Genomic DNA, 24,594 nt, shown 5'->3' with positions numbered 1-24,594 from the left:
AACGAGAATACGAGGATTTAGAACAGAGGTTATCGTTGTATTCTTTTTCTTGGTTTTTCTTTTTCCATTTTTATTTGTATTTTTTTTCTTGGTGAGAGAGAGAGAGAGACTATTAACAGAGAAAGAGAGAGAAAGATTATAAACAGAGAGAGAAAGAAAAAGAAAAAGAACAGTAGAGAGAGAAAAAAACAATGGGGAAGACAAGAAAACCAGTGGGAAAATAATTTTCCCATAGAGAATTCATTTCCGAGAAGACGAAAAAATTGTTTTCCCTTAGGGCGCGTTTGGCGGATAAACGGGAAAATCAGAAGGAAATCATTTCCAGCGAGAAAAAAGTTCTGTTTTCTCCCCTCTTTACTTCTTACTTTATTTTCTGATTTTTTATCATAATTTCCGTGAGTAACTAACTCTTCTATCTAGGGTTGTAGATGAAGTTCATCATAATTAATTTATTCGATACGATTTATTAATAAGTTTTATTGCTTTTAATGATAAAATCTTCCGGGTTTTTAGACCATTCATGGACTGGAATCTGAGTTATACAAAGAGTTTGTTGATTAATCCAAGTAAATCGTCGTTAGAATTGTTAGGAGGACGAATTAAAAAACCCTAGGTTCTCCCATATCCTGAGTTTTAAGTTAATCATTTAAAGTTTATTTGCTATTTTCATTTGAATCATATTACCAATCAAACCAATTTTTGAAGTCATAATAGTTTTAAGGTTAAAGTTTGAAGTTTGACTAAGTCTCTGTGGGTCGACCCGGTCTTACCGGAATTTACCACTTGACACCCGTGCACTTGCGGGTGTAGACCTATTTAGGAAACTTTTTTGGATCATCACTCCCGAGTTCCACTTCATCTCTCTCTTTCTTGATCTCAACCAAACCGTGAAATCTCTCTCTGAATCTACTGTCACTCGAAATCTCTCTCAATCTAGCCAAAGTTTGTGCCTCCTTATTTGTTCTCTCATGGAAATTTTGTTTTGAACAAAAACATCAGTGGAACAACCCAAGCATCTCTTCCTCTTTTTAAAATCGATTTTCAGTGGTTTTTTCCCCTCTCGATCGATCTCTCATGAAATCTCTCTCTAGCTTGAATCTTAGATCTAAAATTCTTTAACACTATCGAAAGGGTTTTTACCTGGGGATTCAGGTACTTTAATAGCTTCTTCATCTTACTATGATATGATATATGTTTGATTTTAGTTGATTATTAGGGTTTATGTTAAAAAAATGTAGGGTTTAGTTTAGTTGGAAGTAAAACCATTTCTACTTAATTGAATTTTCTAATAACCTTTTCTATTTATTGCATTTCATGATTGAAATTCATGAAATTAGAAGTTTTTTATATTCCCTTTTACTCAATATGTGATATAGCTTATTCTAAGGTTATATATTATTATGTTTCAAAATTTTGAAATATTTTGGATATTGCTTCTCTGGTTTTGGTAGTGAAAATGAGCAAAAACCAATGATGTTGCTAGAAAAAATTATATTCTAATTATATGATGAAGTTTGTCAAAATTGAACAAATGATTCCGTTAAAGTAGGAAATAACTGAACTAGTACTTTATTCTGAAACTAGTACTTTATTTTGAAACTAGTATTTTATTTTTATGTCCAATTAACCGTAATCAACAAATACTACTATGGTGGGTATTTTAAGCTGGTTGAAGTTAGTTGCTCTCCTTGGGTTTCATTAGAATTAGGTGTTGATGTTGATATTGGAGCTCATGAGTAAGAATTTTCTTGGAGTAATATGGTATATAAAGATGGTTTTCATTGATCATATCTTCCAGAATTTCTGATATTGAATAACTCTTTCGAATATAATTTTATTTTGAACTATGATTTCAAAGGAGTTCATGGAGTAAAGAGTTCATGTATGAGGCACAGAGGGGTAAAGAGTTCATGGAGTTGTTTGGTTTTAACGGTTTTAGTGGAGTTGCTTGGTTTTAATGGAGTTGTTTGTCATAGATTAATCTTTTCGGATACTCTGTAAACTAATTATAAATTGTAATGTTTTTGTTTGTGGTAAAGAGTTCAAGTATAAGGCACAAATGGAAGGGATAGAGCATGAACTCCGAGAATAGAAGAGCTCCAAAAACTTGAAGCAAAGGAAGCAACAAAGGCTTGAACCAAGACTGCTCGAGAAATATAAGCATTCATGTATTATTGTTATTGAATGGGATAGACCGTCGATGTTGCTTGGTCGTTTATCTATCAACCTCGACTATACTGTTTGGATTTTATCTCTACCATTCACTCACCAATTCTTAAGGGATTAAGATCACAGTTTTTTGTTTCACTTTTAGGTTATTGTATTGAGGAAACCAAAGATTTTTAGTTTATGAACTTATGTCTCATAGGAGCTTCATATTTGTAAATCTCTTTCATTTCTTTATCGTGAATGTGATCCACCAATTATTTAAACAAGTAAAAAATCGGTGGCTTCATGTTGATCCCCTTCAAGTGAGCTCAACATGAAATTACCGATATGCACTCCAGTAGCTTGCATGGGTTACTAGAGTTCAAATCGGTTGGTTCATGTTGAACCCGCTAAACGGGAATCGACATGAAGCCACCGATTTGAAATCCAGAAACTTAGCAAAGCTACTATAGTTGGGTTGGAGTTCAAATCGGTTGGTTAATGCCGAACTTGCTAAAAGAGAATCGACGTGAAGCAACCGATTTGAAATTCAGAAACTTAGCAGAGCTACTATAGTTGGGTTGAAGTTCAAGTCGGTTGGTTCATGCCGAGCTTGCTCAAAGCGAATCGATATGAAGCCAACAATTGAACCGCCGAAGCTTAGCAAAGCTACTAGAGTTGAGTTCGACACAACGCCACCGATTGTCTTCGGGGCGAGTTCGACATGAAGCCACTGATTTGAATTGAAACCATAATTTAGGTAGTTGTTTCATGGAAACACCAAGAATGTGTCCTTCTCTTCGAATTTTACAAAATTAAAGTTCAAATTTTACAGAAAGCTATAAGAGTGCAAAACATTCAACTATATATGATTGCAAAACTGATATTAGCCGAATGGAATGGACAACAACATAAAATGAACTTGTATAACATAATGGACTCTTCTTGGAATTTCATCAAACACTTGATTGACAAAGTAAGAGACCCACACTTTGCTCACTTGTATTTCTATTTCATTTTAACATAATAACCTCTCTTAGTCATTTCATCAAACACTTAATTGGCAAAGTAAGAACCCCACATTCGTCTTGATTTTGATACCCAAAAGACGAAACTCAGAAGAATCTTACTTTCTTGCTGGAAATATTTGGGTCAGAATGTTGGAATCGAGATCAGAGAAAAAAATATCCATAGAGAGAGATAGTGAAAGAAAAGAGAATCCAACTGTCCCATAGTCCAAACTAGAAAATTGAACCAGACTTGGACTAGACTGAGAGAGATTTCGAGTAATAGTAGATTCATAGAGAGATTTCACGGTTTGGTTGAGATCAAGAGAGAGAGGGAGATGAAAAGGAACTTAAGATATCTAGAAATTCTAGATATCTCTTTTATATGAAGGGTAGAAAGGGAAGCAAAATTTTGGAAAACTTGAAAGAGAGCATTTTTGCAAAAAAAAATTCTTCACTTGGGGCAAAATTGCTCAAATGACCCCAAATCAGGGCATTTGAGCAAAATTCCCATAACAATTTTGGGGAGGCGCCTATATAAAACTTCTTTGTTTTTTTCTCTAACCGTAGTGCTTTTAAACACAACCTTAAACCTCTTTTTTCCCAACCCTTAATTTAGGAAGATTAAAAGAGGAGGAGTTTCAATTAGGAATTAAAGTTTCTTCTCCGTTTTTAGAATACCGCCCAGGCAAAAGAAAACTTCAAATCTAGTTGGACTCGGAAACCCTAATTTTAATTTAGATAGGAGCTGCGCCAATCCCAATTGCGAACTACAGCTGGGCGCGAGATTATCGAGCCCTCATTCGGCCGACACCCTTCTCTCGGACTGTTGAAGAACAGTCCATTAATGGTAGAATAAAGGTTATTCTCTATCTCTCCGATTAACAAAACCTAGGGTTTTTCTTTTTGAACCATTACTGTTTCATTTCTTATTATTACTGTTAAATTCTTCTCTCAATCGTAATACTTCCTGTCTGTTGTTCTCGTTTAGGGTTTCTATAACCTGTATTGTTTCCTTCTGATTATAATTGATTTTTGGTTCTTATATTTTTAGGCTCTTAGCTGTGAAATTGTTAAGTTTGAGTAGTTTCTCTGAGAGTAATTTGTATGTGGATTTTGGTGTAGGGTTTTAATTTGAAGAAGATTAGTTACAATGGGAGATTCTGATTGCCGAAAAATTCGAAATATTTGCATTCTTGCTCATGTTGATCATGGTAAAACTACACTGGCGGATCATCTGATTGCAGGATCGTCTGGCAGCGCTGGTAGGTTAATCCACCAGAAACAAGCTGGTAGAGTACGAATGATGGATTATCTTGATGAAGAACAAAGGCGAGCAATAACAATGAAGAGTTCTTCAATAGCTCTTCAATATAAAGATAATTTTATTAATCTAATAGATTCTCCAGGGCACATGGATTTCTGTAGTGAGGTTTCTACTGCTGCTAGATTGAGTGATGGGGCATTAGTTTTAGTTGATGCTGTCGAGGGTGTTCATATTCAAACCCATGCTGTTCTTCGTCAGGCTTGGATAGAGAAGCTTACACCCTGTCTTGTTCTGAACAAGATTGATCGATTGATCACTGAGCTCAAGATGAGTCCAATGGAAGCTTATACCAGATTACAGAGGATTGTCCATGAGGTTAATGGGATTGTGAGTGCTTATAAATCGGAGAAATATCTCTCAGACGTGGACTCCATAATTGCAGGACCTGTAAATGAGATAAGTGATGAGAATCTGGAGTTTGTGGAGGATGACGAGGAAGATACATTTCAACCCCAAAAAGGAAATGTTGCTTTTGTTTGTGCTTTGGATGGGTGGGGATTTTGTATTAAAGAGTTTGCTGATTTCTATGCATCCAAGCTTGGGGCTAGTGCAGCTACTGTGCAAAAGGCTCTATGGGGTCCTCGTTACTTCATCCCAAAAACCAAGATGATTGTGGGCAAGAAGACAATTGGTGGAGGGAGTAACGCAAAACCCATGTTTGTGCAATTTGTGCTCGAGCCTCTTTGGCAGGTGTATCAGGCAGCTTTTGAACCAGATGGGGATAAAAGGTTGCTTGAAAAAGTTATAAAGTCTTTCCACTTGTCTGTCCCTCCTCGTGAATTACAGAACAAGGAACCGAAAGTAGTGGTTCAGGCTGTCATGAGTCGTTGGCTTCCTCTGTCTGATGCTATTTTGTCCATGGTAATTAATTGTATACCCGATCCAATCACTGCACAGTCTCTTCGAATCACGAGGTTGCTTCCAAAGAAAGAGCTTCTGGATAATGGAGTTAGTTCTGAAGTGATTGCAGAAGCAGAATATGTAAGGAACTCGGTTCAGGCCTGTAATTCTAGTCCCGAAGCACCATGTGTTGCTTTTGTATCTAAGATGTTTGCTATTCCCTCAAAATTGGTTCCCGAAACAGGTCCCAATGGGGAAGTGGTTAACAATTTCTGTGAAGAAGGTGGGCTTGGTGAATCAGATGAATGCTTTCTGGCTTTTGCAAGAATATTCAGTGGAGTTCTTTGTGCAGGACAGAAAATTTATGTGCTCTCAGCTCTATATGATCCAACTAAAGAGGAATCTATGCAAAAACATTTGCAGGAAGCCAAGTTGCAATCATTGTATTTGATGATGGGGCGAGGTTTGAATCCAGTGGCCTCTGTTAGTGCGGGGAATGTTGTAGCGATACGAGGCCTTGGTCATCACATCTTAAAGAGCGCAACTCTTTCCTCTACCAAAAACTGTTGGCCCTTTTCAAGTATGGTGTTCCAAGTTGCTCCTACTCTGAAAGTCGCCATTGAACCCTCTGATCCGGCTGATATGGGGTCACTTATGAGAGGCTTGAGGCTTCTGAATAGGGCAGATCCATTTGTAGAAGTTAGTGTTTCTGCCACTGGAGAACAGGTGCTTGGAGCTGCTGGAGAGGTTCACCTTGAGAGATGCATAAACGATTTGAAAGAGAGGTTTGCAAGGGTGAGGTTGGAAGTCTCACCACCACTTGTCTCCTATAAAGAGACCATTGAATGTGATCGATCTAGTTTACTAGAGAGTCTGAAGGCCTTGACGGGGAACTTGGATTATATTGAGAGAACAACTCCCAATGGTAGATGTGTTGTTCGTGTGCAGGTTATAAAGCTTCCATCAACACTAACAAAAGTGCTTCATGATAGTTCAGATCTACTTGGGCATATTTTAGAAGGTAAATCCGTGCAGAGCAAAGATTCTTCTATTGTAGATGATAACCCAATTGAAGCACTTAAGAAACGGATAATGGATGCTATAGAAGGTGATTCTGCAATTAAAGAACTCGACAGAGATAAAGCTGATAAATGTAGAAGTATGTGGTTTCAGTTTCTAAAGAGAATCTGGGCACTTGGGCCTCGGCAGGTTGGTCCTAATATTCTTGTTGTCCCAGACACTAAAGAAAGTGATGACCGTGCTATTCTTGTTCGAGGTTCTCCTCATGTGTCTCAGAGGTTGGGGTTTGTGGATGAGAAAACTAGCAAAGATGATACAGCTGTTATGAACTCCTTAGAAACGAACAGCTCGTTATGCACAGAAGCAGAGAGTCTAGAAAGTAGTATATTATCTGGGTTCCAACTTGCTACATCAGCTGGACCATTATGTGATGAACCGATGTGGGGATTAGCGTTTCTTGTCGAGGCTAATATTATTCCATTGGAGAACCATTCGGATGAATCAGATTTTTCGACTCAACTTTCAGATCAATACGGAATCTTCACAGGACAGATAATGACGGTAGTAAAAGAAGCATGTAGGGCAGCTGTGCTTCAGAAGCAACCTCGAATTGTAGAAGCAATGTACTTCTGTGAGTTAAACACACCAACTGAATATTTGGGCTCAATGTACGCTGTTCTTTCTAGGCGACGGGCCCGAGTATTGAAAGAAGAGATGCAAGAAGGGTCTTCTTTGTTCACTGTTCATGCATATGTCCCTGTTACTGAAAGCTTTGGGTTCGCAGATGAGCTTCGAAGATGGACTTCCGGAGCTTCAAGTGCGTTACTTGTACTTAGTCATTGGGAAGAACTTTCTGAGGATCCGTTCTTTGTACCTAAAACAGAAGATGAGATCGAAGAATTTGGAGATGGTTCAAGTGTTCTTCCAAACACCTCAAGGAAACTTATTGATGCCGTTAGGCGAAGGAAGGGCCTTCCAGTGGAGGAAAAAGTAGTGCAACATGCCACGAAGCAGAGAACTCTTGCCCGTAAAGTCTGAGAATGTACCGTTCTGATTTGTTTTTTTGAAAGGAGTCTCACTGTAAGTTACGTTACTCTGTTTCATTAGTTTATACAGAAAATGGTAAATTATGTGTGTCCAATTTTGCGTATTAGTGTATTTTCTTTATGAGAAAGAAGATATATAAATTGATTTATGGAAGAGTGTTATGGTTTGTTGAAGGCTTAGATGAATACCTAAATGTTTCACGAAAATTTACTTTCTTTCCAGTATTGAATACAATATTGTTTCAAGAGCTTTGGTTATCTTACTGAAACAATTCAATTATAAATAGACATGTAAGTAAAAGGCTATGAATCTATGATTGAATTTCCTTTCTCTTTATATTATAAATTTAGGACTACAAAAACAGTTTAAATAGTTTCGATTTTGGAATCAAATTATTATAAAACTATGTCGATATTATATTTCATCTAAAACTCTTCTTCGGGAAATAACTCCCCTTTTAATGAAGGAGCTATCCACTGTATCTGAACATGAGTAATATCCCACAGTTCATTTTCTTCACTTTTCACCAATATCTCCTTCTCTTTCATCTCTGTAATAATCTTCTTCAGCAGTTCTGGTATCAATGCTTGCAACCCAGATTCGTCGTTATCTCCCAACTCTGTTTTCATACATGTATCCATTCTTCTCAAAACTCCTAACCAGAACGTTCGAAACCCTGAACTCTGTGACAATGGTTTCAAGAACTGTAAAAATACTTCTGTTAAAAGCTCCATTGCTAGCTTTAATGTTCCTGCCATGCTTTTCATTTCCTTTGTCGAATTGTCTCTCCTTGAATACTCTACTAGCTTCTCATGTAAATCGTCAACCATGGCGAAGATTACAAGATTGAAACAGTTCATACAACTAGTTGATGTAAACCCTAGTTCATCTGCTAATGAGAAGCTCTTTTGTAATGCTAAAACTGCATGATTTCTTATCTCTTCTCTTCTAACTAAGCTAGTTTTTCTTAGTGATTCAACTAGTTTAATGAATAAATTCATAGCAAAATTGAATGAGTTTATATTTTTCGATCCTTCTTCGAATGATGAGTTACTTGTGTTGCTAACATTGCTTCCTGGATCTGTATATCCACTACTGTACCATTGAATTATCAAGTTCACAGAATCTGCCATTAAATCTAATATCTTCCAACTCTTCTCTAAAGGACTAATCTTGAGTGCAGCAAATCCGAAAGCACAGTCGATGCAGTAAGCATAATTTAACCTCGAAACATGATATCCATCAGACATTAACATGATTAGAGCTTCAACTCCTTGATCGTAAGTTTCAGGGTGTCTACCTGAAATCGATAACAAATGGAGGACTGATTTCCAGCCAAGTTGGGTCTGGATATTTGCCGGGTACTCCGTGAGCATCTTACTAACTGATTGTGTTATCATCTCACAACAAGTATCTAAAATTTCTTTATCAAGCTTCCACATAAGGTTTATGGACTTGAAGATAAGCTCTTCCGAGACTTTTTCTGATCGATAAGAAGAGAGAAGTTTCAGACAGACTCTAAAGAGGCCTAAAAGGGCTTTTTCTGCAAATGGGCATGGTGAAAAGAGAGGGAATTGAGCAACTAAAATCAGGTAGTCATGGAAGGCAGGCCAGAAAGATGGAAATCTATGAACATTGGCTAAAGAAACTGTAATTATCAATTCCCAACAGAATCCCACTGTTTCTTCTTCTTCCACTGGTGTACTAAACTTTTGACCTTTCCCAGCAGCAGCAAATATTAATGATCTGCCAAGACTTTCTAACGATTCTTCTGGTAAGCTTGGACTATTGGTAAAGATATTAGCGATTCGACATTGCTGTATAATCTTTAAATTTTGTTCGAAATCGTTACCTGCAGCTTGGAGTAATGAATCTTCAGTGCAATCTAGTGACATGAAGTGAGAGAATCTGCCAATTAAACCAGACATTTGACGACTCGAACCATGCCCCATATCGAAAGACGGGAAAAGAACACCTGATTCAGATTTTGAATCGGATTGAATATCGGGTGATGAAGTTGAAGCAACTTCAGGTTCAATAACAGATTGAGGAAGCAATTTAAGTCTTCTGAGTTTTAGTAAACAATCCATAATATTTCTCCAACCTCCTCGAACCGAATCTCCAAATTTGTTAACAATGGTGAAAACCCCGAGAGTGGCCATTCTTGGTTTCATGTCATTGCTGAAAGCATAGAGTGTTTCTTCTGCTGAAGAATATGGGTTTAGAAGAACAGTGAATTTGCAGAAAGATGCAAGTAATTCATCAAGTGTGTCTTCTAGTCCAAATCGAGCAATTCTTGCTACTGAAAATAGTCCTTCTATACATTCATGAAGGGTTTCATCTTCTTCGACATGTTCAAAAATTGCAGACAGAGTAGCAACAGAAGGTCCTGAAATGGAAGCAAACATATCTCTTCCTAAACAGTTAGTGAAGTTGCAGAGAATAAATGGTTCCATGGTTTTTGCTCGGTTCATTAGATCAATCCACCTGTTTTGGTTCATATCTACTGGAGTACCCGATTGTCCAAAAAGGGTAATTGCATTATTCGAAATCGATTGAAAAAGCGCCAAGAGGTATTCTCGAGGAAGATCTTTTCCTCCATTAATGGCTCTATTATTCCGGATAAACTCATCCTCTGTCATCTTCTTTTTCACCTGTGGGTTATGTTGATCTGTATTGAGCATAATAAGTGAGTAACAAAGAATGAAAACTGCATCTTTACTAACAAATATTTCTGATGCTTGTTGATCATAAAATTTCTCTGAGAAGGCTTCCAGAATCCTCTGAATCTTCTGTGATTCTCCAGGCAATCTAAACGTTTCGAGATAAGTTCGAAGAGCTGTATCAAGAATCATACCATTAAAATTAAATGTGTCTGTAAAATCTTTTAGAACTTGAAGATGAAACTCGTCTGGGTCACCGAGGAAATCGCCGATCTTGACCTTATCTAAACCTGGAGTGAATCTGAAGTACCAAGCAAAAGCTTTCGAGTCCGGTGGATCTCCAACCAAATGAGCAATCTTTAGGTAATCCAAACCTTTCTTTTCATCTCTGTTATAGTGGTTAGCAGCTATCATTATCTTTCTCTTTTGTGCTTTTCTAAATCGAATTGACTCAACCCAAGTATCGATATTATCTTTAGTTTTGGTTTCCCCAATCCAAAATGGTTTATATTCAGTAACAAAGACTGGATATGAAGGAATAGAAGCTGGATTTTCATCTTCATCAATGTTATCAGCAATATTGTGAATCATTATAAGCAAACCTTCAAAAGCTTGCATCTGTAAACTAGATAACGGATTGTTCGGTATTGGGAAAGCAATCTTACAAAGTAACTTACCAATTTCTTCGAAAACGTTTCTAAAAATTGGATCAGAATCATAATTGACGAAGATTTCGATTATGAATGTGGGTTGTCTGCAAAAACTTATAATTCCTTCTAATGCAACTTCTTGAAGTTGAAGAGATCCTCCTGCTGCTACTCTGAACAAAACATATGTGAAGAAAGCTTCCAATTGGAGTCTAATATACCTGCAGAAAACGAAAAATAGGTTATTTCAGTCTCAACCTCTTCGAATTCGGTGATGGTTGTTTTCTCATTGTCCAAATCTGCCTTTTCTTAGTCCGGCGTCTGTAGGGGCATCAGGTTATTTCAGACGACAACTGTCTTGGTTCAAACTTAGAATGTATGACAAATAGCAACCCAAACGAGTCAGTAGAAAACAAACATTCTGGGATCTGACTCGAGACAATTCAGATCTCGAGTTAGATTTCATGTCTAACTTAACGAAACAACAACATCACCGAAAGTAACTTAGTAGAGAACAAATTCAATTTCAACAAAAAAACTAAACCCCTTTTCTTTTCCTTCATAGAGGGACACTTTTTTGAAACCCTCGTTCTCTTAAAACTCGATCTCAGATAAAAAATTCAAATGTTCTAAAAATGTAAAAATATTACCTGCGAAGAAAATGGTAGATGTTAAGTACAGTACTACAAATCATCGATAACAGAAGAGGATTCGAACACATTCCATAATGAATTAAATGATGAAAAAGATCATCTTGAATCATTCTCAAAAGCTTCGGATGTTTTCTAATTCCTTCTCCACTTAACTCAATTGCAGAATTAATCAAAATCAATGCAAAAAGTTGTACATCTTCGTCAGAATTAGTAGCTGTTGATCCATCTGTATCAACAACTTCTACCACATTCAATAATGAACACAAAAATTGAAATATATCGATCATACATCGAGCTCCATACCCTGATTCTTGATTATTATTAGAAATTTCATCATCATCATCTTCATCTTGTTCAGAATTATCCGAAACATCAATTTCTGATAATCTAGCGAAAATGGTTTGTACTAATTCATGCATTGTATGTCTAGCATTACATTGTAATAAATCACCTTTACTCGCCGATTGTTGAACAACTTGAAAACAAGTATTAATTAGGGTACAAACAGCATGATCTGTTAATAATATCGAAGCTCCATTTCGAACAATTCCAATCAAAACTTGTAAAACTCTCATTAAAACAGCTTCTTCTGAAGTCGGATCTGTTCTTTCTAATCGACAACTTGTTACCCCCGTAACAATTGAATTTATCGCGTCTCTTGATCCAGGAGTTTTTTCGTTGAAGATTTCGAGTTTCAAGATCTTTAGAATTGCAGAAAGAGCTACACCAGTAGCAGCAGCTGGAATTTCGTCGCTTTGAATAACATCTAAGAAAGGACCAATATAAACTGATGGATCTATTTTGTGCCATTCTTGTTGAGGATTAAAGATTAAAGCTCTTAATGATTTCAATGATGTTAATATTGATGATTCAAAATTATCTTCAGGAGTTGAAAGAAATTGAGAATTAGAATCGGGTATTCGTCGAATTACAGCAAGAACAGCTCCAACTTCTGTATTTAACATACAAGAAATTCCTAATTCTTTCTTTTGTAATTTTGTAGTTCTCTTGTTCTTTTGTGAATCATTTCCATGATCTGATTCTTCTTCTATTGCTTTAGCCATTTTTGAAAACCTAATTCAGCTCATATGAAGGAAAAATGATAAATTTTAGGTTAAGAAAAACAAAAACAACTTCCGGGAGTAAGGGATCATGTTTTTCTCTTTTTTTTTCGAAAATCAGTTAAAATTGGAGATTTGTGGTGAGAAGTTAATTTTGAAATACAGTTTGGTTTTAATATGTTGAAATGACATTTTTGCCATTCTTAATGGTGTAAATTACCAACCATGTCATAAGTTTTGTCTGTAAACCACATATGGCCATTCTGCCCTTATTTTATACAAAGATTATTTATTTCAGCTTCAGACTGCATGTAATACTGATTTCTTTGTCGAAGGATGCACTTGATTTTGGAGCAACGACTACATCTGGTATAAGTTCTTGATATGTCAGTGACGATGACAAGTTATCTTTGCGCTTTCAAGAACGATCTTATTTTTTTGTCATTTTGATGGGTTGTACACTGTAGCATTAGAGAATATGGAAGCTCACACTTTATTCTCACTAGCACCTCTAAACTATATTTAATTGAGATATACGTCGTGCTGGAGATACGAGCTATAACTAGTATGTATATATATATATATATATAGGGTGCTTCTAAAGGCACCGGCCAAAAAGCTGTTAGCATCCACCTCTGTTGACACCAAGCCCAACTACTCGTTTCTCTATTAGCACCAACCAACTATGTAGGCACCGGTCCTTTCTTTGTCTAATTCTTTTTCCTCTCTCTCTAAAAAAAAAAGACTTCCACTGTACTCTCTCTAGAACATACCTCTGTCTACATGATACCTCTAGTTCTCTACTTAGAAGCTTTGTTCTTAACAAATCATAATCGACAAAATATCTTGATGGGAAGTGGTGGATGGCTCGAGGTAAAGGAAGTTATTGTGAGGGTAATAACAATGGTTGCTTTTTTGTTACAATTCCGACTTCTTCAACTAACATGGTCGACAAGATCAAGTGATGAAAATAAAAAAGGATTATGGGTCTCCGACAAAAATTCTCTCTGTATTTCATTGCCGTTGTATATAATCGGTGGGTTGATTGCTTTAATCGTCCATTGGTTAAACAACTATTATGAATCTCGAAGTTTCCATGAAAAAAGCCCTTTAACATAGATTTCTAGTTCTAAGAGTAATTTCCATTCCTCCATTAATGGCGACTATCAGTCTATGAAAGGGAAACACTCGTCTTCCTCCAGAAGTGAACAGAGTTCTGTACGTTCGAAATCTCCCTTTCAACATCTCTAGCGAAGAAATGTATGATATTCGGCAAATACGGTGCGTCAATTACGTATAGGTACAAGCAAAGAAACAAGGGGTACAATTCAAAAAAAAAGAAGAAACAAGGGGTACGGCTTTCCTTGTCTATGAAGATATCTATGATGCTAAAACTACTGTTGATCATCTATCAGGGTTTAATGTCGCGAATTGATACTTAGTAGTTTCGTATTATCAGCGAGCAAAGATGAATAAGAAAGTAGATATGAAGAAAAAAACGATGAGACTGCTAAGATGCAGGAGAAATATGGAGTTTCTACTAAAGATAAGTGATATGTTTCTTTTCCTAAGTAATTTTCTTTCATGTATGAGAAACTTATTAGGGCTTAAAAAAAATCTAGGATTTTCAAATCCCCTTTAAAAATTTGATTAAAAAGTTAGGGTTTCCATGAACTGATGTACTTTGAGAGTTTGGGTTTTGTTGAACGAGTTATATGACATGGATTATGTGTAAAATCATGGTTTCCTGGTTACATTGTTTATAGTGGTTGGGTTTACTTCTAAAAAAAAAAGAAAAAGTTCCCTGAAAAAGTTATTTTTTAAATACTTAGGAACAGAATCACTTGAACCAATGTTTGTTTGAACATCACCTACACAATCTTACAATTGAGATTCCTTTTGTTTTAGAAGAAGAAGATTGAAGAAACAAACAAAGGTGAACATCACCCACATTAAAAACATGTGCTTATAAAAAACTCGAGTCAACTGCCACTGACCCGAATCAATAAAATTTTCGGATGCTGACAGCCTTTTGGCCCGGTGACTTTAGAAGCACCCATATATATATATATATATATATATATATATATAGAGAGAGAGGGGGGGGAGAGAGAGAGAAAGAAAGAAAGAAAGTGAGGGAAGGTCAAGAATGACTGCAAATGTGAAAAGGTATGGTCATCGAACCAAGAAATTACAAATAACTAGTATTATTATCTATCTTTTATGACCAACCAAAAAATAATCTTATATGACAAATGGCGTAGATTTTTTGCATGTCATAACTTGCAATAGTAAATCATCACTGAATTTCTTCCACTAATTTAACTATGTCTCAAGATATAACCCCCACTTATATAGTTATGGTGCGTTTGGTTGCAGGATTCATGAATCCACGGATTCATGAGTCATTGAGATTCATGAATCCAAATGGTTTCTTTTGGTTTGTTTGGTAACCAATAAGAATTCTAGGATTCTTGATTCCTTCATTTAAAATCCTTTGGTTTGTTTGTCTATTATATTTGGATTCTTACAAAATAAGATTCTAATTAAAATAATATCCTTCAAATTTATGAATAATATCTCAAAAACAAAATCTCATCCAAATATTGTCTCTAGGTAACTGAAATTTCATTAAACCTAGACAAACAAACCAATCCCATTTTAAATTTGTGTTGGTCATGTTAATATTTGGGCAATAATTTTTGTACGTTAATATTTTAGAGACAAATTTAGGAGAATTTGATCGGGCTTCTTTTATTGTATGATTGTAGTGTCTGTTCATCTACTAACATGATCAACAAATTATGTCGTACCAGAGGCATGAGTTTTGTAGTAACATCAGGGCTTGTGGGGGGCATGTGCCTGCCCCAATGAAGCCTCGCCCCTTGCTTCTGGCGAGGTTGTTCGATCTCCCTCTCTCTCACATGATGCACTTCACCATTAAACTCTTCGTGGAGAGTCGACACTGAATTTTTTTGTGACTGGTCGACCACGAAAATTTTCCTGGCCGACCAGCCACGAAATCCTCCCGGAAGGTTTCTCCTCCTCGAGATTACTTGGGTTCTGGCGAGAGGAACACTTCTCTTCACCGGAACTATGAGAAAGAGACTGTGAGATGGAAACGCGAGAGAGACCGAGAAAGAGAAAGTATCAGTGAGAGAGAGAAGGAAAAAAAGAAGAATTCTGCCTAGAGAGTGATGGATGGTAAAGAAATTAAAAATTATAAGTTGAAGGTGTAGATGAGGTGTTCGAAGAATTGCCTATCTCAGTTTCAGCTCAAAAAATTAATGAGTGTTCTATTTGAAATAACGGAGTTTGAGTTAAACTATTTTCTCTCCCTTCTTTCTCTTATCATCTTCATGGTGGTCGAAAGTTGTGGGGTTGAACTGAGGTGAAGATGAAGATTTAGGGGCAAGAGACAACTTAGTAAATTTTTGGACTATGCCCCTCAAGTCAATCTTGACTGACTAAGTCTCTATGTCTCATAGATTTTTCTCTATGCCGCAAAGCCTCCACCATACTAAAAGATCAAAACTTAACACCTAGAATTTTCTCCAGTTAACATTCTAGTCTTTTATAGATTATTGCTTCACATTTCTCATCTTTGGTTGTAATTCCCTGAAAGGCGAAAAGAAAACATGAATACTGTCAAGATGCACTGTCAATTGGATTTACAAGTAATAAACGATTGGAAATCACAACAAGCTCATGATTGGTAGAAGAAGTGCATACCAATTCAAATACCTAGGCACGCGATATTTTTTCTCAAGCTTTTCACAGTTTGAGGTGATCCTTCAAATAAATCCAAAGATAGCTCTCCAAGTCCTCCTGCGTGTACTTTATATGCTCGGCGAGAGGCTTCAACTACATGAGTGTGAAGTGGAATTGTCAGTACGCTAAAAGGGCGTTATGTGATATAGATAACTAAAATTCTTTCAGAAGTTGAGTATCAAGAACCTTCAAACCTCATATTAATCTTTTCGAAAGACAAACTTTACTTTATAATCGACACAAACTCTAGCCACCGGCTTGAGCTCACACCACTTGAGATCCCACTACTACTACTTCCCTTTATTCATGTACGAAGGGTAAGGCTTGCTTCCAAGAAACTCTACGATAACTACCTCCATATTCATTCATTTGCACTTGCTTCTTCCGCATCCAATCATCTCTAATAAGATCTCCAATCGCATAACCTTTAACTGTTTCTTTCAACAAAAAAGAGAACCTTTTACTTTCTGAGTAATGTAACGAAGATTGTTTATCAAGAATACATATATAGCCCGAATGTTATAATTTCCTCTCGGAAATGCATCAACTGCAAGATACAACTCCTTGATGTCAATAAAATATGTCATATCTTATAGACTCAAAGGGTAGAGTTTGACCGAAATTTTTCAACTTAAGTTTTACATTAGCCTATCAATACTTACTCAAAAAATCTAATACAATCTGTTAATATTCAATTACGCAAAGGATGGAGCTAACAAGAACTTCCTCGTGCAGAATCCATGTAGGGACAAGACTAACTACAAACTGGAGATGAAACTTCGCAAATATGAGAACCTGTATATAAAGTCCTAGAAGAAGGTGCTATTTATATAACACTTAATATATTCTATGTTGTTTTGTTTTTCTATTTTCATATATTTACTTTCTTTATGTCATATAGTCCTAAAAAGAATTAGTACCATACCTTTTTTAGAACGGAGGATAAATGCAGAATGAAAATTTTGAGTTGACTAAAAAGTTGGATTGTTTAGTGCCAAGCTTGAAGGGGTATACAACTCTTCCTGTTCATTTATGTAACCGTCCTTGTCTACAAAGTTGGCATTTTTGTGGATTTTGGCATTGAAATGTTTGAGTTGGTTTTCGTTTAGCATGTTTGTTGTTTTGGAGTGTTTAAGTCAGTATGTCCTTGTTTCGAACCAACCTAAATATTCGGGGGCTGGGTTCTTCTGATGTATATGCACCTTTAATCTGTTCACACGTTCTCAAATGGTCTATTGGACGAGTTACCCGTTTTAGTGAAAGTAATGGACAGTTCAAAATTCAAGAGCGTGAACTGGATAATAGCATGACTCAGCTTATTGACTGCCACAAAAAAGATTTATTCGGTCTGTATATATCTCCTCTGAATAACTGATTTTTCTGTGTTCTTCCAGTATGAGAAAGGGCAGCATGTTTTCTCTACAGCGCTAGAGTATTAAAACCCAAAAAGAAAAGAAATGAATCATCAGGTTGGGTTCTGAATTTGGATAATGTAGTACCACGTTTGTTCTTCGTTGGAGTAATAAAGACGAGAAGAGATTCTTGAAGTATCATTTCGTTGTTTGAAGGGGCTACTTTTGTTCCCTCGAGCGACTTGAGCGTAAGATTCAGAGAAGTCTTCTTTTTGGGAGGCAAGCTGACGATGCAATATGGTTATACTATTAGGTGCCATTTGTCCATCTCATTTTGAGGTATATACACCTCCTTTTTTTAACGTACTTCTTTACTACGGAAGTAATTGAATATTTCCCACTAATTAAAGTCATATAAGTAACTCTTCTTCCTTAAAAACTCAGCTGCCTTTTTTGGTAGTTGAGATACTTGTTTCAAATTTCTGTCTCGACTTAGAAATTAAAGCATTAAAATAACTTCGATTAAAGAGATGAAGATATATGAGTTCGTTCTTAGATTCTTCAAATTTCACTTCATCCTTTCTTCTGTACCTCCTTGTTTGCTTCTTTAGCATCGATGATATTTTGCAGAGTTTGTGACAGAGCAGAATTTGTGACAGGAAATAACTGCGTTGAGCTCTCAAAGCAAGAAGATTTGATTGATTTCTTGTCCATAATCTACCTTTAAGAGCATCTCCAGTGCAACCCTCAATAAAAATTCAATTAATCAAATGTGTCAAGTATGAATTGAGATTCCCAACCATTATGCGATTTATGTTCTTCATGCTGGATGTATCTCTGGTGCTCACTGGTGTATGTTTTTGTTGGTCTTCTAGGGTTCTGACTTTGTCACAATTGCCAGTTTTGTAGGTCGAAGAAGGTAATTGTTGCTTAATTATTTATGGGGAGTTTAGTACCAAAGAGAAGTCCAAAACAACTGTTGCAATGAGATACATCAAAATACAACAAAAATATTTTATTTCACAACCACTGGCCTAAATTTATGTTTATTTTAAAGCTCTTAATTTATTTTGAACTCTTTTTGGTTGAATTCTCAATCTTTGTTTAATTTCTTGTGATGAGTTAAACGCACATGCCCATGCCCCACGGGCACGGGTTATACCTAGTGATTCTATATGATTTAATTATTTTAGTATATGTGATTACTATTTTTTGTAATAAATGTATTATTTATTTATTTTTTAATATTATTACAATTATACTCAAAAGATATATATATTTTAAATTCAATATTTATAACAATAACAATCAAATGATTAAATTAATTTCATTAATTTTACTATAAAATTGAAAAAACAAATAAAAGAATCAAAAGTTTAAAGCTTTTAAGAAGCTTATACGATATCAGGTTATATCATTTATTATTTAGGACATACTTCTATTATTTATTAATAATATTTATTTTTTATAAAATATTATATTCATATTTAAAGTAAATTTGTATCTTAAATTAAAGATATACTCCATAATAATTAAATGATTAAATTAATTTCCTTAATTTTTACAATAGAAATTAGAAAATAATTATTAAAAAAATCAAAAGTGTTTAGCTTTTAATAAACTTACGGGATATTAGATATTGCTGATATTAAATTATCACGTTCAGATATAAATGTGAATCTATTATTTGTTACTTATATAAATTTTTAATAAAATATCACAGTTATATTCAAAGTAAATTTATGTTTTAAATTAAAGATATTATATATTATAATAATAAAATGATTAAGTTAAGAATTTATTAAAATATCACAGTCATAATAAAAGTGTAGAAATGTATAAAATCGCCTAGAAATCTTAAATAACACATGATGTAACGAGATACTGGATGTACTTGAGTACTAGAAATTTGTTTTTTTGTCTTTAACCAGATGGTTGATTTTTCCTATGGTAATTATAGCTTCGACAGTAAGTAGTTGGTTAAAAAAATACTCACTAGAGAATTCATGGGACGATTCGAGGGCATTTATAGATTTAGTTAAGATCTCCTGCATGTCGAGGGACTCGGTCTTATACCATGTCATCATCAATCCCTCTCCCAATCTCATTAGTTTACAAATACAAATTTTTACATTTTCAATGAGTAGTTTTCCCCACGAAATTTTTTATAACAACGGTGTTTCTCAATAGGTAATAGGATTTTAATCAGATGATTAACCCCCATTAGGAGAGACCCGTCTAGAACCCAAGATTTAGGGGGGCCTCCAATTTATATAATATTTATATCTATAGATAGTATTATTATATGTATATTTATGCACATATATATTAAGTATGTTTGAGCAGAGTCAGTAGAGTAGTTGGTTAGATAACGTAAGGTTTAAAGTACAAAGTCTCTCCACTGATACCAATTAAAGTTAGAAAGTTTTAAACACACCTTACTTAATAAGAACTTTAAAGACAAAGACAGAATCATAACATTTAAACTCAATTAACTATTTATGGAAGTCTGAAAGACACCTAAATAAAATAAGAATAAAAATAAAATTAAATAAATATTCTTATAATTTCTTTTCTTCTTTTTTCTAATTTCTCTTCAAACTTCAACTTCACATTTCAATTTCATTCTCTACAAGGGTTTATTAGACAATTACATAGAGGTCAGCTTCTTGTTTCTTTAATGTTTCTTTGTTTCTTTGTTTTTTATTTTTTATTTTTTATAATATGTTTAAAATCTTATAGCTACTTCTATTAAGTTAAATATTTATGTTGATTAGTATATTAATAGGGGTGGCAATGGGTACCCGTTTACCCGAGAACCGAACCGACCCCGAGTCTTAATGGGTAGGTACTGGGTATAGGTTTTAGATCCATTAAGAAAATTGGGTCTTAAATGGGTATACCCGAAAGGACCCGACTAGGAGGCGGGTCCTTATCGGGTATATCCGCCGGGTACCTGACGGGTAATGGGTACCCGAGATAATACGAAAAAATACCCTAGATTATATAGTATTCTTGTACGTCAGGGTGTTTCTCACCAAGTTACCAACTCACCAAGTTATGAAATTTCTCAAATCCTTTTTTCCTTGGTTGAAAGCTAATTTATAAAACACAAAAGTGAGCGAGTTAATATAACATAAAGGTTCATTTCTTCTTTCTTGATTCCCCTAATCTCTAATCTCTTATACTCATCAACTATTGTACCCGAGATATTTGCTTATTTAAGGATTTATGTCGTTTATGATATTTCTTTTCACTAGATTCATGCAAATTCTTCTACTTTAAGAAATATTTGATATACTTTTGTGAATACCCAATGGGTACCCGATACCCGATGGGTACCCGAGAATTTTAAAGGTTCCGGTTCTGGATCCTTTGATTGAGGTACCAGTACCGGAACCGTCAAGAACCGAAACCGTTACGATTTATAGGTTCCGGTTCTGGATAGTTAAATACCCGAACCGGAACCGACCCGTTGACACCCCTAAGTATATATGTTATTATCTACTATGTCTAAAGAAAGGTTAATTGGGTTAGATTTGTTATCTATTGAACATGGGTTATCTGAGAATGTTGACTATACGAACGTCATTAGTGATTTTGCATCAAAAAATGCAAGAGGAACGATGTTTAAGTAATATTTGATTCTTTTCCAATTTTTACAACTATAAATTTTATAATAAAAAATGTTAACTTTTACATTTTTTCAACTTAAAGTGTAGGGCCCACCGTCGATACGTTCCCCTAGGACTCCCTAAAGTCAGTGTCAGTATTGTCCCCATCCCACTTTGTCATCTGAACTTCTAACAAGCTCCACATTTTTTATTAGGGATTATTAAGTTTAAGATTGAAATACTCTTTAACCTAAACCAAAAATTAGGAACGAAACCTACTGTAAATTTCAATCGATTCTTGCTCATATCCACTCACTATGTTTTTGAGTTATTGCATGTCTAATTCCTTCAAATCTACACTCTCCTCTTTACTTTCATTCGAAATCGAAAGGTTACCTAGTAATGTAGTTCTATCTTGATCGTTAATGGAACTTAGAAATCTCTTGATTTCATTCTCTAACATAACTACATCAATAACATTGTCTGCATGGACATTTCTCTCTCTCTCTAAGATCATTTCAAGTAAAGGAAATTGAAAGAAGGGTGTTTTACCTTAGCAAAATCTTGAAGGCGTTTGGTAAGGGAAGCGGGGTATTGTCGTTGGTCGATCTTGTAGCTTGCATATAGAAAGTTAGTTTTCTGGCGTGTTTTTAGCCTTTTACGATACTTAGAATGTTAGATCTTGTGTATTTCTCCGCCTTACTGAAGGAGATGTCCTGCGACCTGAAGGAGATGTCTTCTACGGAAAGTGTCACTCACACAAGATGACAATGCGCTCAATTTGTCAGATAGGATATGATGAATATATCCAGAAGATCATGAAGTCAGATTTATTTAGGGTTTGTAATGCTTAGCTAAAAGTCAACTACGATCGTCGGATCACTTTAGTGGTTCGTGGCTTACTTCGATAGGTACCTACAACGGGTTACAACAAAGAGTTTCAGTTTGATTAGAGAGATATAACTAGTGGGAGCGAGGTAAAAGATTGCATTAGATCCAACTTGGTAGAACCAAAAGGTTTGTATGAGATCCAGACAAAGGTAAAGGTACGGGGGCCCAAAAGAAAGGCCTGAATCAAGAAAGAGGGGCCGACCATGTTGTGGCGGCCATAATTATGATCGTCCAAGCCCAACCCACTAAAGGGCTGCCCTGGCTGGCCACATATGGGACAGGAACCCCATCTGAGAATATTACTCAAATTGGCAATCTGAATCTATATTTTCTATGGCTATTATTGAATCCTATTTCGTATAGGATTAGGACTTTAGGGTCATTATATAAGGGCCATATCGAAACAGAAAATGTGCGGAATTTTCTCTACAACCATCTAGTGGAGAGAGGGAGATTTTAGGGAAGAAACTCTCATTTTATCTATCTAGTGGAAGAAGGGTTCTTCATCTCAACCTCCTAATAAGGTCCTAGCTGACTCTAAAGTCGGGAGATCAAGTCGTTTGCTCAGTTGTCTCAAATAGAGGAGCTGCAATTTGGAGTTCTGATCTTCAAGATAAAGGTATCGTATTTAGTTCGAGGGAAAGCGATTCAGGAATATTCTCTATCCCGCTCTAGTTCATCTTTAGTTCTTACATGTGATCATGGTAGCTAATGTTAGACGTATTAGACGTCTGATGCTCAAAACACTAGGTGACTACGTAACCCACCACCCAGACCTTAGGTTAGATAGGGGCTTAGGTTGGGTAATTTGAAACTCCGTTTCGCCTTTCCGTGCCTTGAGGCTAGAAGGGCTTACCGGTCGAGCTGATTATTGCAGACCTTCGTTACAGCTCAAAACCCATAAAAGAGTTATAACCAGAGCTGGCATGGTTGTGTTTAGAGCCAGAGCAGAGCTTAAGGCGCCTAAAGGACTCATGCCGCCTTCTAGTTGTAGGCTTAGGTGACAGTTTTCGGATTCACCTCTTTGTTGACTTAGATGCTGCTGATGTCGAAAATTGGCTCACGGTTAAATCAACATGAAAAAGGGAGTTGATGCATGACAGCCTCCGTTATGATAGAATATTCTGTTTAGAGAGGTGAGATTCCTCTGTTCTGCTCTGCTTCTTTACTCTGCTCTGCTCCTCTGTTCTGCTTCTCTGCTCTGCTCCAACTCCTGATTCCTTGCTCCTGTTCGTCTGTTCCCGAGAGCGGAAAACCTGCAAAGGGTTTGAAAACCGCTCCGACGCTCAAGACAGTCATGGTGCTCTTTGCAGTAAAAGAATGAATATTAATTGATCCTTTTGGGGGGCGAGTTATGGGAACTCTGTTTTTGAGGGTGATCCTTCTGGTATGAAGATATCTTATGTTTGGGAGAGATGGTGTGTTTGTTCTCCAGAGATCGTGTCCTTTGAAGGACGATGTGGGGGGTATTTTATAGGCGAAGGTAGGCCGACTGTTCTTAGTGGCGGTGGTGAGGCGGTGGCCGCCAAACCGTAATAGAAGATACCTCTTTTCCGTATCTAGGGTTTCTCTTCGAGTTTATCCCGGATCTTTGATAAGTGAAAGTTCTTAAGTTTAAGGATATACTTCATTGATATCCTGCCGGAGTGATAGACTCTAAAGAAGAAGTTTCCTCCTTTAGATACGTGGAGTCCAACCGGGCTTAAGCACTTCAAGATGTGTAACCGACTGAGATCTTTCTGGAAGATTCAAGATTAAGTCATTAGGTTGCGCATCACTGATATCTTCTCAGTTCAGGGCGTAAGATATGGGCCGAACCTGTGAAGACCCCCCTTATTCCTTTAGAGATCACAAGGCTGATCTATCCATGCCAAGGGTATTTTGTGCAGAGCTGGTTTCTTCTGGCCGACCTCGCGGTTATGGGAATGTGTGGTGGACCAGCAGGGGTTTTAGCTGTTCTGCTACCTTAAGCCGAGCTGTTCCGAGAGCCTTCTGGTCTGATCTTTGACTCTTCAGACGTTGGTCAACGTTTGAACATTTTATGCATCATCAGATGCGAGACGAACCGTTTGATTCTTGGTCTTACTTTGACTTATTGACTCGGTTAACTGACGACCAGTATTATCATGACTCCCGCCACTCCATAGTTTAAAGTAGAGACTGAGAATTTGTCAAACCAAGCTTGTGGTGCCTGTTTGAGACCATATATACAAATCTCTTGGATTTGCTTATAGTAACCATGATCCGACTCCTTTTGTCAAATGCAGTGTTGGAGGTTGCATCTTTTTGTCGTTATATGTTGATGACATGATTATTACTAATGATGATGTTTTTTTGTATTGTCAGCATGCCTCGAACCCATGACTTAGAAGGTGAAAGACTAAACCTCTTACCACTCCAACTAAGTGTTGTTGGCTACTGGTGATGATGTTAACGGTATTGCATCTTTGAAGTTGCAGTTAGCTACTCAGTTCGAAATGAAAAATTTAATTACTCTCCCTTATCTTTTTGGGATTGAAGTAGCATCTAACCCACAAATTTATTTCCTCTCTC

The 24,594-nt window shown here is 36.2% G+C and overlaps 2 protein-coding genes and 1 pseudogene across 2 annotated transcripts; 2 read left to right on the top strand and 1 right to left on the bottom strand.

Annotated features, from left to right (window-relative positions):
- Positions 1 to 3,603: 3,603 nt before the first annotated feature.
- On the top strand, positions 3,604 to 7,634 carry LOC147538999 (Ribosomal protein S5/Elongation factor G/III/V family protein). The gene is made up of 2 exons (XM_086639736.1): positions 3,604 to 4,016; positions 4,281 to 7,634. Exon 2 carries the CDS (start codon positions 4,309 to 4,311, stop codon positions 7,378 to 7,380), a length of 3,072 nt encoding a protein of 1,023 aa, XP_086495862.1. The 5' UTR covers positions 3,604 to 4,016; positions 4,281 to 4,308; the 3' UTR covers positions 7,381 to 7,634.
- Positions 7,635 to 7,702: 68 nt separating this feature from the next.
- Positions 7,703 to 12,559, bottom strand: GNL2 (GNOM-like 2). Its single transcript, XM_086639735.1, has 2 exons — positions 11,350 to 12,559; positions 7,703 to 10,920 (listed from the first exon to the last, which is right to left on the bottom strand). Exons 1-2 carry the CDS (start codon positions 12,414 to 12,416, stop codon positions 7,815 to 7,817), a joined length of 4,173 nt encoding a protein of 1,390 aa, XP_086495861.1. The 5' UTR covers positions 12,417 to 12,559; the 3' UTR covers positions 7,703 to 7,814.
- Positions 12,560 to 13,569: 1,010 nt separating this feature from the next.
- LOC147538997 (splicing factor 3B subunit 6-like protein pseudogene) lies at positions 13,570 to 13,967 on the top strand (annotated as a pseudogene).
- The last annotated feature ends 10,627 nt before the right edge of the window (positions 13,968 to 24,594 follow it).

This window comes from Eschscholzia californica, unplaced genomic scaffold (assembly GCF_041429995.1).
Source record: "Eschscholzia californica isolate CP2 unplaced genomic scaffold, dmEscCali1.0.p SCAF_5, whole genome shotgun sequence".
Lineage (NCBI taxonomy): Eukaryota > Viridiplantae > Streptophyta > Magnoliopsida > Ranunculales > Papaveraceae > Eschscholzia > Eschscholzia californica.
The sequence above is the reverse complement of the archived record's forward strand: the minus strand, read 5'-3'. Positions and strand labels throughout refer to the sequence as shown.

What these genes read in the sequence shown, in the direction of transcription:
- GNL2 (XM_086639735.1), bottom strand. Translation starts at nt 12,416, where the DNA reads ATGGCTAAAGCAATAGAAGAAGAATCAGATCATGGAAATGATTCACAA. An exon ending in ATCTACCATTTTCTTCGCAG is followed by an intron (nt 10,921 to 11,349) that starts GTAATATTTTTA and finishes CGTTTTCTGCAG; the next exon opens with GTATATTAGACTCCAATTGG.
- LOC147538999 (XM_086639736.1), top strand. Translation starts at nt 4,309, where the DNA reads ATGGGAGATTCTGATTGCCGAAAAATTCGAAATATTTGCATTCTTGCT.